Raw genomic sequence first — 14,562 nt, 5'->3', positions numbered from 1 at the left:
CCTGGGTCAGGGCTTGAATTTAACCGCGGCAACTGCCGCGACCGCCCTCGTCGTTTGCCGTAATGCCCAAAAAATGTACTAACATTTGCAGAAAGAACATGCCGTGACCGCTCTTGACTTTTTACTTGTTAATGGACTACGGCTGTAACGGTAAAGGGTATAATGATAATTTACGATAAAATTCCAAACAATTAGTAATACCGTCTAATTTTTTAAATACCGAAAAACCGTCATTTATTAATGCATTTTCGGCAACACGAAGTCAGACGCATGTGCACTAGCGTCGTTTTGCTTGATAATCATGGCGGACAAACTACACGGACTTTGCTGCGGAGATTTCCCCTTAGGAGTAAACGAAGCCGAGCGCTTGGTTTAACGAAATTTTTCCCTCGCTTCCTGGCGTGTGTTTAAGAGCGCACTGCTGTGTTTAGATGGAGACAGGTGTGGACAATATTGGGAGACAGACGCACTCGTCCCCACACTGAAAGTACACAACGAAGGAGAAAAACTATTTGATGTTACTTTCATTTTCTCAAAACAGCATCCATCAGCTGCTGTGACTGAGAATTAATGAGGTGAGGAAACATGCAGCAGGTGATGTGTCATGAACATTGTCACAACTTGTTTATGTCTTTAGTTTGTTGACTGGGATGTTCACTCGTCCTTTATTTAACTGCAAACTGTATCAGTGTTTAAATAACATCAATACTAGCTCAAATGTTTTGTCATCTCATCGAACTGAACGAAAGCTGTGAAGATTCTGTATTCGATGTGAGAGGTATGACTGTAGGTTTATTTTGTTGGCCAAATTGTTGTACTGAAACACTAAGGAGGCATTGGAGAAGAACAAAGCTTGTTTAGTAGACTTCATCTTCATTAGCCAAACTGCTTTGTGTTTTATTTTGATATAAAAAAGTAAACGCCATGTTTTTCTACATTGTGTTTTTTTAATGTCACAAAGGTATTACTTCAAAACTCATTCATGTAACACAGCATTTAGTTAATGTTTTATTGTGTATAGTAAATTCCTATTTGACATATTTCTGGTCAAACTCTTAATAGATCTGTCCCGATACAGCATCTACATGTACATATAAATGTACATAACTTAAAAAAAATCATTAAAACAAACTCCCTCTATCAAAATGTGAAAATAAAGATAAATGCATCATGTAATGACAAAAAGTTGAAAAGTTGATTTTATTAAAGAATTTTAAAAAATGATATTTGTCTTTAGATATATGGATAACGTTTATCTATAGCCTTTTTATTAGACTTCACAAATTGCATGATGGTATTACGTTCACACCCCAACACTGCTTTACCTAACAATGAGTAATCATGATTTCAATATTGATAATAATGTTAATTATTACTTAGGCCATAATTGGCAGCCCTAGATAAAATTCGAGGCCTGCTTGGGTGATCCGAAAAAAGGAGAAATCAGCAGGTTGAAGCTTTGCTGAGTGCAAAAAGGAGCGGATTAAAGTCTCATTGGCATCGTAAGCTATTGAGCGTCCACCTGTCACCTACATATTGCTAGATAATTCCTCACATTCTGACCCTGGAGTGCGTGATTCAATATGACGAGGGTTTTCAACACATTGACTGAGTATCTTGCAAAGATTGAAGTTGTAACGGGTGCACAAATAACCTTGTGTGTCACGTTCACCAGCGTACACAAAAAGATGCCGTGTTGTTTATTAACCACCTCTACTTCCAGATGTCAAGTTTCTTGGCGTGAAATGGTGGGAGAGGACATGAACATCCAGAAGTTAACACCAGGACAAACAAGGTGTGGCTATTTTCTCCATCTGCAAGCAAAGATATTGAAGAGGTCAGAAATGTTTTTTAGGTTAAAAACAAGCGGGAAAATGTCTCACATACATTCTTAGACATTTGTCTTTCCCGCCACTGACCACTCGTTGACCATCGGGACTCCAGTCCACAGCAAACACCTGCACATTAGAAGAGCGCATGAATGGTTTGTATACATATTAGCCCCAAACATTTGAGCTCATCTTAAGCCTTTCCTAGTGGTTAGCATGCAGGCTGCATAGCCAGGAGATCTCCGTTTGGACATTTCTTAACCCATGAGAAATCTAAATTAGAACTATACGCTACTTTGTATAAAAATGGCAACAGCGGAGGATGCATGTGTGAGTCAGTCTGCCCCATAACAAGACGATAGATTAAAACAAACTTATTGACTACAAAAGAGGCAAAAAAAAAGACAAACTCGCACAAAGATCTCGGGGTAAACATAAGCCTGGGTGATAAATCGACTTTATCTATAAATTTGAGTTTTTTTGTTGCAGACAATTTAATAAAATTAAATCTGTTTGTTCTCTTCTTGCTCTGGCACACTTTTTGCCCCCAAGAGCTTCCGGCCTACCCTTTTTTTCCTAAATGAAACTCCATGGTGGAGGAGTTTGCGTGTCCCAATGATCGTAGGAGCTATGCTGTCCGGGGCTTCTATGTCTCTGTTGGGGTCCCCCATGACAAACAGGTCCTAGGTGAGGGACCAGACAAAGAGCAGCTCAAAGACTTCTATGAATAAAAAAAAAAAATCGAGGACCAAGGTTTCCCTCACTCGGACGCGGTCCACCGGGGCCCCCCTGTAGAGCCACCCACCCATTAGAGGGGGCATAGCAGTCGGGTGCTCTGTGAGCTAGGCGGCAGGCGAAAGGGTAGCTTACCTCCGCTTCCGAGTGGGGAGACGGGTCCTGACCGATGTTTGTGCTTACGCACCAAACAGCAGATCAACATGAGCAAAAGCATCACGGTAAATATGCCAGAATGATCTACAATAGCTACATTTAATTGGTTTAATTTTTTACTAATTATTTTATACAAAGTCCAATTTATATCTGTTCTAAAAAGAACCCACTCTATAAGAATTAGAGTTGTGCTAAGAGTAATATGCAATGTCTGCAGTGCCATTTCAAACTACTAGTTTCTGATCAAGTAGTAAAACTTAAAGAACTGACTATAAATTTGAATTTTGCTCAAGTAAAATGCAGTGTATGCAGTGCAATTTCAAACTACTAGTTTTTGCGCAAATAAAAGTAAAACTTGCTTTGAATTATCTCTATTCATTGGTTTTTTAAAAATGTAAGAGAAATAAAAAATCGGTAAATCTAATTTATTGTGAAAAAAGTAGATTTTATTTTTAGGCCATACCGTCCAGGCCCTCTCCCATAGATGAAGATATCTGCTGACGTCACCAATGGGAAAATTGTCACAAATTGCGCAAATTCTAAACGGCTCGTTTGGCGGCACTATGAAGGAAGGCAATTATGTTTTATAAGTATCTCCGACATGCGTCCATGGTTTGATTTCACATTTTCTGGACATATGGAGATTCCAAATACACAAAACCAGTTAACAATAGGTATGAAAAGTTGGTTTTGCATGATAAGACCCCTTTAAAAAGAGAAATACTGATGTAACGCGCAGGCAAATTCATTAAAAGGACTGCTGTCATACGAGTGTGAAATGAAGTTAACTATTGTTAGAAATAGTCAACTGTAAAACACAAGACACTTCCTTTGACAAAAGAAAAATAACATTATGTGCAAGTGATTCACAAATATCTTTTGTTAAAAAAATTTTAAATAAAGGTACCCACTGTTAATCTAAAATTAGTAATCATTTTTGTGCAACTTTAAAAGTGTATTTAGTCATCTTGAACAACCTTGAAAAATCTAAGAAATTCACACATTTCCCTACTAGGAAAAACATCCACATTGAAGAATATGCAAGGATTTTTTTCTGTCAGTGTGTCTCCTCACCTCATCAGCATGGCCAGGAAGGTCCATGTTCAACTTCCCCGTCTTGACCTCCCAGACTTTGAGCGTGCTGTCGCTGCTGCCACTCACCAGCAGGCGGCTGTCAGCTGACCATGCCACCTGGTACACGGAACCCACGTGGCCACGGAGGGACATCATGTACCTGCAAGCAGACAAGGTGATGGCAGACAGATGTATGAGAGTGGCACCGAGTGGACGAGTGCAGTATTACATCGCATGGTCTTACTTTCCCGTGCGACCGTCCCATATTTTGATGGACTTATCGAAAGAGGCCGAGGCCAGGAGCCTCGTATCTGGGGAGAAGAGCACCTCATTGACCAGGGCGCTGTGGCCCGTCATCCTGGCCAAGGGCTTCTTGTCCTCTGCTGGATTCCACAGGAACAAAGTGAAGTCGTCTGAGCCAGACACTAAGCGCTCAGGGGCGGAACCCTGCGGAACCACAAAATGATGTCGTGTCAATAAAGAAAGTTTAGCACAGGGGTGTCCGAAATTTAAAAAAAAAATATTTTAAAACCAACACAATATATACATTTTTAACCCTTGGGGCTCCAATAAAGTTTGATGAATGCTAAAAGTCCCGGGGACCCGAAATTAAAGTTAAAGTTAAAGTACCAATGATTGTCAAACACACACTAGGTGTGGCGAAACTATTCTCTGCATTTGACCCATGACCCTTGATCACCCCCTGGGAGGTGAGGGGAGCAGTGGGCAGCAGCGGTGGCCGCGCCCGGGAATCATTTTTGGTGATTTAACCCCCAATTCCAACCCTTGATGCTGAGTGCCAAGCAGGGAGGTAATGAGTCCCATTTTTATAGTCTTTGGTATGACTCGGCCGGGGTTTGAACTCACAACCTACCGATCTCAGGGCGGACACTAACCACTAGGCCACTGAGTAGGAATGTTCCCAGTCATAAAAGTTTTAAAAATAAGTCACATAATATTCTTTTTTTACTTTTAACACTTCCAGATCAACTTCAGATCTGTTGATAAAAAGTTTTTTTTAAAAATGTTTTATGCCCTTTTTGTCAAAGAAAACTATTTTTTTATGGCAAAAAAACAACAAAAAACAAGTATGCAATCTTTTCCCCCTAAAAAATTCGAAATGGAATATTTGAGGTGAAGTACCTGGAGCCTTAAAGGGGAACTGCACTTTTTTTGGAATTTTGCCTATCGTTCCCAATCATTATGAAAGACATGACGACGGATGGATTTTTTAAAGGGCTCTGTAGGTGGAATTGCACGGCTCCCATAGGCTCCAATTTAAGTTAATTTTGGATCGCATTTATTTAATATATAGAGTGCAAAAAAATAAAAACAAAAAAAGTTCTCAGGATCCAAAAACGGCCCCACTCATAAGTGGAAAAAAATAAGTCATATAAACATATATTTTTATTTCATTACTTACGTACATATCTAAATCAACTACAGAAATGTTATAATTTTTATGTTTAATGCCCTTTTTGTCAAAGAAAACATTTTATATATGGCACACGCAAAATATGTCCTTCTCCCAAAATATATTTTAAAGTAGAATATTTGATTTATAAGTAAGTCATACAAGAATATTACTTTACTTTCAATGCTTAAATCTCTAGACCATGCATTTTTTGTCAAAGAAAAGCCTGTTTTTATGGCAACCCCCCCAGAAAATATGCAATATTTTCCACCCAAAAAATCCAAGTGAAATATTTTAGGTGAAGTAATTCATCCATTTTCTACTGCTTGTCCCTCTTGTACCCTTAAATATGTCAATAATTGATTAAAAAAAAAAAAATAATTATAATAATCTAAATCATTGTTGAGCTAGTGAAGGCTCCAGTTAAATTAAATATTTCACTTTGAAATACAGCATATTTTGTGTGTTTGCCATATAGAAAAATACTATTTGACAAATGGAATAAAACATAAAAATTATAACTCATCAAGTGAAAGTTGATCTGGAGATTCAAGCAATGAAAATTTTAAAAAATGACTTAAATAGTGTGGGAACTTTTTGGACCCGAGACCTTTTTCGTGTGATTTTTTTATTTTTCTAAACTGTCATTGTTAAAAAAATAATAATGAATCAAAATCAATGTTAACAATGAGTTTAGAAAAATAAAATAAAAATCCCATGAAAAAGGTCTCTGGGGTCCAAAAAGTTCCCACTCATATGAGTGTTTAAATCATTTTTAAACTTTTCATTGCTTCAATCTCCAGATCAACTTTCACTGTATGAGGTAACATTTTTTTTACGTTTTATTCCATTTGTCCAATAGTTTTTTTTATATGGCAAACACACAAAATATGCTATATTTCAAAGTGAAATATTTATTTTAACTGGAGCCTTGACTCAATCAAAAAAAAATCAGAAAATCAATGTTGAGCTCAACATTTATTTAGATTTATTATAATTTTTAGAGCTTTTTTAAAAAAAACAGCCTGCATGGCAGCTTTGTGTCAGTGTCAACATTTCAACTTTTTCTCTTTACATTTCACCTGTTTGCTCATTCATTCTGCTTTTTATGTTTTTTTTTTGGCAATTGTATTTTTAGAATGTGCTGGTAAAAAAAAATAGCTGCGGGCAGCAAACGACCCCGGGGCCACACTTTAGACACCTTTGGTTTAGGATGTATAGACTATCTAAAAAACAACAACATACATACCCGGACTTTGTTGTATCTCTGCAAGGCTTTGTCCTTCAGTTCCTCCACTAGGGGGAGACACGTTGTTAGAACACAAGATGGCTAAAATCCTGAAAACATGGGAATTTAGGAGACATTTGCAGAACTGCCGCTTAGCATATACAGTACATGTGTTCTTACATGATCCAGTCAGGTCTTGGGGGTTGATGGTGGCACTCGCAGGTTCAAACGCTCCAGTCCGCAGCACATAGTCTGTGCTAAGAGCCAGTGTGTTTACCCAGTGGGCGTGGCCTTGCAGTGTCCGACATTGGACACCCTGAAAGAAAGAAAGAAAACATAAGTACAGTGCACTCATTCAGCTTGTTTGAGCTTTCACGGCCTGCAGAGGAGTCTCACGTCTTTGGCTCGCCACACTTTGACCGTCCTGTCCTGTGAGGACGTGTAGAGAAGCCCGTCCCCGCCCCATTTGACGCAAGTGACAGATTGAGTGTGTCCCGTCAGGATCTTGTCGTAGCGTCCCAACACCGTGTCCCAGATGCGCACCGAGCCGTCTTTGGAGCTGCTGGCCAGGTAGCGACACTCCGCGTTGCTGAAGGAATGAAGGAAGGAGTGGTCGGCATTATACATATGTGTATATATATAAACATGTGTGGATAAATGTATTGGGACATGTCAGAGCTGTTCCCTCGCCTTTGCAGCTTCTGGGGAGACTCTGTAAACGTGTCTGTTGGGACTTTTGTCCATTTGTGAGGTCAGAGAGCATGCTCTTCCACACCAAACTAATCTAAACAAACAGTTAAGGATCATACTTTGTGCACAATATTTTGCAATAACACATCTAAAGCAGCACCCTCAAATCCAGGGGACTCTTCAGAACATATGTCTTACACAGTGGAACCTCGTTTTACTAACTCGATTGGTTCTTGAACAGGGTTTGTGAATTTAAAAATCCGTATCGTGAAGCAAATTTCTCCATAAGAAACAATGTACTTATGAGTAATGGGTTCCACCCTTGAGTCTATATTTTAGTAAAGGTTTGCACACCTTTGAACACAATATACAGTTTTATACAGTACTGTAGATCAAACAAACATAACAAAGAGGTAATGGATCAACGGTCTCTTGAACAAACAAAACAACAATAACACGCTGAACTGTCCTGTATGGGCTGCTCTACCATCACGCGCATGGTGCCCTCACAAACCATAAGCAATCACAACAATCCTTTACTTTAACAATCATATTCCTACAATAAAAAACATTTGAAACGTAAAATCTACTTACATTAAGCTGACTAGAAAGGAGTACAGACAGAGACAGAGAGGAAGAACGGGGGTCAAGGGGAGGGGCAATGTGTGTGTGTGTGTGTGTACTCGCTTGAAAGTTGTGCCGCTGAATTAAAGTAGCTCTTCTTCTATGCTGTAAAATAAGTCTGCTCTGCCATCTTTTTCCAGAAAAGTCCAGTCTCATTACAATTAAAACTTGCTGTGGTTCAAAGCCTGCTTTGTCGATTCTTCCATACTCATGAACACCATTATTGTACTTGTCGTAAATAGTCTTTTTTTTTTTTAACTCCACAACGAGTCTCTCCTTCTTTCTGTGCTGGTCTGTTTTCTTTTTTGACTCATGTTGAGTTAGCAAAAGGAACAAAACTTGTCAAAAGTCGAAAAAGCACAGAAAAGGCACACATGCTGAAGGGCTGAGAAGTGACTTGTGTATTGCACAGCAAATGACATGGCAGGCAGGACACAAAATGAGTGGATGAAACTTTCGCACACAAATAAATGGTTCGCATACTGAGGCATATTTGACTCGGGGGGGGAAAAGTTGGTAAATCGATAAGTTCGCAAACAGAGGGGCACGTAAATCGAGGTTCCACTGTAATTTAAATATTCAAATTGTTCTACAATATTATGCTGTAGTTGAACAGACTTAAATAAAAAGTGTGGTTCATATGTTTAATATGCTCACAGGTGGAGAGGCTCCCAGCAAAGCCAAGTGATCCACTTGGTGTGTCCCGTCAATGTCTTCCCAACTTGTGTGCCAGTCACTGGATCCCAAAGGAAAATCTACAAGAAAAAAATAAAATCAAAAACGCTGTTTATAAAACTTAGTTAATAAGCGTGTGCTGGGAAGTTACCTGACTGTTTTTACACCCTGATGCCAGCTTCTTGCCGTCAGGCGACCAGGCGATGCTCAGCACCCAGTGCGTGTGTCCTGGAAGCATCAAGCATGATTTATCGCCAACATTAACATTTGCATGTATATATTGACGAATGAATTACAGATCGACCGATTATCGGCGCGGATATTTGGCATTTTCATATATCAGTTAGGGCTGTCAGCCTTAACGCATGTGATTAATACAAATAAATTATCGCGTTATCAAAAATGAATGAAGATTCATCATTTCCGATGCACGGATTTGTTACACGGGCTGTGATTGCGAGTAGGGGCGTCCCAATTGGCTTCAAAACAGAACTTTGGATAAAACTAAGGTAACTTGTTGGTATTGCAGTGACAAACGTTTTTATCATCAGCGCACATCAAGTATAAAATACCATCTTGAAACAAAACACGTGCTCGAGGATGGCACCAACGGTGCTGTCAATTCTCTTGGCGACTTCCTTTTGCGAACAACTACTAGCGACAAATCTAATGACTTTTCCCGGAGATACTGGAGACTCGATTGTGTCTTTGAGACTCTGAGGTGAAAGTAAGCAGCAGTCAACGTCTTCAGCGAGCAGTGACGGATGCTGCCAGTCAGCCGGCGCTGCAGCAGCAATAGCTACATGCTAGCATGAATTGATTGATTGATTGAAACTTGTATTAGTAGATTGCACAGTACAGTACATATTCCGTACAATTGACCACTAAATGGTAACACCCAAATAAGTTTTTCAACTTGTTTAAGTCGGGGTCCGCGTAATGTAGCACGCAGCCACGACTCTCTTTCTCTCCCTCCTTGTGTCTTCTGTTTACCTTTCAAAATGTCCAATTATTGCCAAGAAATCCAGTTTTTGTCCTTCTTTCCTGGCGTCTTCCTGGTCCCTTTTGTTTTTATTATTATTTAATAAGCTTTTATTGCTTGGATTTTACTGATGTTATGTCCGACTCACGTCCCTCCCATTAAATATTGTCAAGTTAGCTCTGTTCTCAATGGGTACTAGGCACCATTTGGCCTTTCTCGAATAAATAATGCCCTCTACTTGTGTTGTTTTCGGCTGTACAAATCTTTAAATCGCAAAAAGGACAAATGTTTCTTCAGATTTCCTCAATAGGTACTCAAAAAGGGCGGAAGAGTGCACGATTTTACAAAACGACGATGAGAAAAGCATGCAACTCACACTCCAGTCCAAGGGAGCAGAGTCAAAGAATGCATGCGTTTGCAGTGATCATTTTGTTAAAAGATTTGTTCGATATACTTTTAATGTTTATTATTTCCCATTTAAGTATTATCCTGATATAATTTGTATTTCTTAAACACGTGTTTGCTCCAAGTGTTTCAAAAAGCACCAACTCGGTGAGTCTAAATAAAAGAAAGCAAATGTGAGCAAAACCTAAAAGAGTTAGGTTTTTTCCAAAGGCAACACTTATTGATGAAGCTTTAAGCACATACACAAATGTTGACATCTATGGTTATATTTCGATAAAGACGGGAAAAAACACGCTACTTGTAAGCGGCGCATGCAACAGCATCAAACTTGGCAGTAGATGCAAAGTTAAATCCGGAAATGCAATCTTACCCGAGCAAAAACAATGCATATTTATCCGGGAGAGTCTTGATACCAATGTCCTTGACCCAACCACGCAAACAAGTTGTAGACCTTCATGCTTTTCCAAGTTTCCATCTGTTTTGTCATGTAGAATTGTGTGTGGAGCACAATTGTTTGATATGTCTGAGAACGCTACCTTAATACAAAACTTGATATCGCTCGATAAATAATTTTTTTGATAAAAGTATAGAGATGCATTTCATTGCATAGTTATATTTTTTTGCTCGTATCTGCTTTTTTTTATGCGTCTTTTGTACTCAGATAGTTTGCACGCTGCTTGCTGTACAACAGCCATCTTAGCTTCGTCGACCACCACTTGTTTTCACTTCCGGGAAGAAGTCACGTGTCGAAATACAAGCAATTGTCATTGAACATTCGCTACTGCAGCGATGGAGTCATTCAACGAGCCTCAGGATTGCTTTTATTTAAATGTTCACAATATTTCAGGGTTCCTCACAAGAAAACCTTACAATGTATTAAATCTATAAACTGCTATAAGATTGTATACAATTAAGTAGACTGAGTTATTGTAATGAAGAGAAATGCCATATTCATACCAATTTTCCAAGGAGATTTTCTATATTTTGAAATGTAAATGTTGACGCTCCTCTTAGCCACGCGTAATAAAGGTGTTGGCTGATACATTTTGCTGCTAAATTAAGCACAACATTAGCACCGCATAAAATATTATGTCACTACTGGTCCCACGTTTCTATAAAATAATGTTAAAAAAACAACTTAAAGCTTTGAGCAGCTGTTTACTGACGTATACAATTCCTGTTTAAATAATTTTACTGCAAATTAATATAGCCTCCAAATATAGTTTATCGGCCTCTTAAATACTAATAATCGGTATCGTTCCTGAAAAAAATATATCGGTCGATCTCTAGTGTAAATTTTGAGCGTACCTTTGGCGGTGTGATGCGGCGTCTCTGTCATCAAGTCCCAAAAACGTACCGTGGTGTCACCTGAACCGCTGGCCAAATATCTAAAAATCAAAACATTGCACACAATAAGACAATACTTGACCTTCTCATGTAGTGACAAGAGCAGGGGTTTGTCTACTCTCTCATTCAAGAAAATTATAATTATTGTGACGTCCATGTTATAATATGTCTGAAATTAATAAAGATTCATTTTTTCACAATCTGACACTGAACCCCACAAAAAGTACATAAAGAAAGATCACATGACTATAAATTAGAGTAGGGCTACAACGAATAATCAATTGATTCGATTAGAAAATAATCTTTGATTTATATGCTGTTGCTTTGATTAACCATTACATAAATGTAATTAATAAAACTGTGTAAAATCCCAACCAAATAAAAGGTAAAGGAAAATAAAATAAACTAGAAGGTAAAACAAAGTTAAAGTTGAATAGAATGTTAAAAAAGTAAAAAGAAAGGTAAATGGAATGTAAAAGAAGAAATAAAAGGTAAAAAAGGTGAAAGAAAGTAAACAGAAGGTGAGTAGAAGATAAATAAAATGTGAATGGAAAGTAAAAGAAGGTCAATTGAAAGTAAAATAGAAAGTAAAAGAAGGAATATAAAAGGTAAAAAGGGTACAAAAATGTAAAAGAAGTTGAATAGAAGGTAAATAGAAGGTAGAAAAGGAAGGTAAATAGAAGATAAGGAAGGTAAATAAAAGGGAAAAGAAGGTAAAAAGGTACAAGTAGGTAAATAAAAGGTAAATGGAAGATAAATAGGTAAAGAAGATAGACATGAGATAAAAGAAGGTAAATAAAATGTTATAAAGTGTATGGCAACCAGAAAAAACTTTGTTTATTTAAACTATTTTCTCTCAAATAAGCATTGAGACTAAACAGAACAAACTAACTGATAGATTACTGGATTACTAAAATAATTGACTCCAGCAGCACTACTAGAGGACCACATAATGCGTCACCTACTTTCCAGTGGGACTGAAAGACGTGGAGATGACGGCCTCGGTGTGTCCCTGTAAGGTGCTGGTGCAGCGGGACACGGCTCGGACTCGGAACACAGCCTGGGGCTGGTACACCACCGGCAGGACCTGCTCCGTTTCCACCAGGAGTTCCGCCACACATTTGCCTAGACTGGACACGATCTCAGCCTCGCCCCGCGCAAAGAACGCCAATGGCACCGGCTCTTCCTGTATCCAATGAATAGGAAGACAAATACATTTGGGAATTGTAAGTAGGAATGTGTGTATTCACCTGCCGGCTAGATCGCCGCAGCGGTCAATCTGAATAGCACCACTTCACTGTTTTCAGAGTTCAACTGCGTTTGACTTGTTTTCATCACCATGATACACAAATACTCATAACATACATTACATCTTAGTTTATCCACATTTTCAGATTGAACCAGTACTCGGGCCACAAAGGTCTGCCAAAATTTGGAAAGTTTACACTTGACAAAACCCCCCTGCAAAAATCTACAGTAAGTAAAATGTTAATTGGAATCTCTAATATAAGTATTACATGAATCTGTGAGTCTGCCAAATATCTTTTAAACTGCACACTGATTTTTTTTGGACCCACTAATATACTAATACTCCTTTATTATTATTGTGTGTTGTATGTACTAATACTCCTTTATTATTGTGTGTGTGTGTACTAATACTCCTTTATTATTGTGTGCGTGTATACTAATACTCCTTTATTAAACAACAACTTAAAGCTGTGTGAAGCTGACGTATACTATTCATGTTTAAATAATATTGCTGCAAATTAATATTAGTACAGAATTAGTATTAGTAGCATTAGTATTAGTACACACTTGTGATGTGAGCAGCCGTGTGTACTCAAACTTTTCATAATTTCAAAGGCTAATTTCATGAATTTGATCAATTAAATGTGATCATCCTAGTAATAATAGTAATTGTAGTTTTTAATTTTGATTTGTGTTACCCTTATACTTCTTATATTGTTTCACATAGTACTTTGGAATTAATGTATTAAAAATAGATAACATCATTATAACATGATAAAACTCATGTCTTTGTTTAGCAAGATTTCCACACATATCAACCAAAAGGGTAAATACTAAGAAAGTTATGACATTTTTAACAAAAAGGTCACAACCAAAATATTGAGCTCCACTGACTTCAGACTGAGACTTCCTATATTGTTATTCAAATTTGAACTTTACAGCACAGATAAGAACGACATTTCGTTGCATCAGCTCGCGATAGTGCAGGATAAAAGAGCAATAAGGTGCAGATATAAATAGATAAATAAATAGATTACTGTACAGATAAATATATTGAACTTTTGCAAAAGCATCCACGTTTATGGATATATGTTATATTGTTTTTATAGTCCAGCCAGTTAATCAGTTTTTGGGGGGAATTGAGGGGATTATTATGATGCCTTTAAGAGTTTTATGGCCTGAGGGAAGAAGCTGTTACAGAACCTGGAGGTTCTGCTACGGAGGATGCGGGACCTCTTTCTAGAGTCCAGCAGTGAAAACAGTCCTTGGTGGGGGCTGGAGGAGTCTTTACTGATTTTCTGAGCACTGGTCAGGCAGCTGCTTTTTGCGATCTCCCGGATAGGAAGTGGACCATAATTTAGGTCATTTTCCCCTGCTTTAAAAATGCATACCGTTGACAGGAAATTTAAACTTATATCACTGGAATCGTCTTTACAAGACATGTCTGCTGGTACTAGTTTCATGCAAAAGTAAATATTTTTTATTTTATTTTACACACACACACATTTTGAGTTTTCAACAAAAAAAAACAAGCAAACCAAGGTAAATATTTAAGTTACTTTTAACAATAATATTTTCATTTGCCTGTCGTGTTTACCTTCTGTAGCAGAGCATTGCAGATCAGCTGAAGTTTGTCAGGTGTGATGTCAAGAGGAACATCAAAAGGAGAGCCCAGGATCTCTCCAGCCTCGTCCTGGAACTGAATCAACAGCCGCTCCACGTCCTCACTCATCTTCACACGGCCATACGGAGATTGAAACACACAAATGACGTCAGACAAACCGACCACTACATGGAAACAAGAGTCATAGCTAGCATCACAAGCTAGTTAGCATCACAAGCTAGCTAGCTTGAGTTAGCATGTCAAGTTAGCCCAGCTAGCTCGTAGTTCGCGGCCGCTTTGTTCTCTTTGCCATCACCCATTACCCACAAACGTATTTTGTGCTTACACTTAAAGTTTTTAACAGCAAAATATGTTAAAACGTTACCTTAAACGGGTAAACGGTGCGTTAAATGTCCCCACGTGTGTAAGAGTACAAAGATGTTGTCAGGCGAAGATTACCCACATTGTCGAGAATCAAGCGGACTCTGCCGGCGCAAGGACTCATGGGAAATATATTTTCGGTTGTCTCATCTCTCACGGGTGTAGGATCTT

At 38.3% G+C, this 14,562-nt stretch overlaps 1 protein-coding gene across 2 annotated transcripts; it reads right to left on the bottom strand.

The window, feature by feature from the left end:
* Positions 1-1,067: 1,067 nt before the first annotated feature.
* Positions 1,068-14,562, bottom strand: LOC133665431 (notchless protein homolog 1-like). 2 transcript variants are annotated; one of them, XM_062070722.1, is made up of 13 exons: positions 14,474-14,562; positions 14,005-14,139; positions 12,125-12,345; positions 11,121-11,200; positions 8,577-8,653; positions 8,408-8,505; positions 6,833-7,025; positions 6,617-6,752; positions 6,458-6,504; positions 4,039-4,241; positions 3,795-3,954; positions 1,888-1,958; positions 1,068-1,814 (listed from the first exon to the last, which is right to left on the bottom strand). In XM_062070722.1, the coding sequence occupies exons 1-13, from the start codon at positions 14,513-14,515 to the stop codon at positions 1,802-1,804; spliced, it is 1,476 nt and encodes a 491-aa protein (XP_061926706.1). In that variant the 5' UTR covers positions 14,516-14,562; the 3' UTR covers positions 1,068-1,801. The 2 variants fall into 2 exon arrangements, with proteins under 2 accessions (XP_061926706.1, XP_061926707.1); XM_062070723.1 differs by having other exon boundaries at positions 1,070-1,814; positions 14,396-14,544.

The sequence above is a fragment of the Entelurus aequoreus genome, linkage group LG14 (genome assembly GCF_033978785.1).
Source record: "Entelurus aequoreus isolate RoL-2023_Sb linkage group LG14, RoL_Eaeq_v1.1, whole genome shotgun sequence".
Taxonomy (NCBI): Eukaryota; Metazoa; Chordata; class Actinopteri; order Syngnathiformes; family Syngnathidae; genus Entelurus; species Entelurus aequoreus.
This window is presented reverse-complemented; position numbering and strand designations above follow the sequence as displayed.

Bases quoted from the DNA above. Each gene is read 5' to 3' on its own strand.
- LOC133665431 (XM_062070722.1), bottom strand. From the start codon at position 14,515: ATGAGTCCTTGCGCCGGCAGAGTCCGCTTGATTCTCGACAAT. The intron at 8,654-11,120 runs GTACGCTCAAAA...TGATGCTTCCAG, and splicing joins GCCGCATCACACCGCCAAAG to GACACACGCACTGGGTGCTG. The intron at 4,242-6,457 runs GTATGTATGTTG...GTGGTTCCGCAG, and splicing joins AGAGATACAACAAAGTCCGG to GGTTCCGCCCCTGAGCGCTT.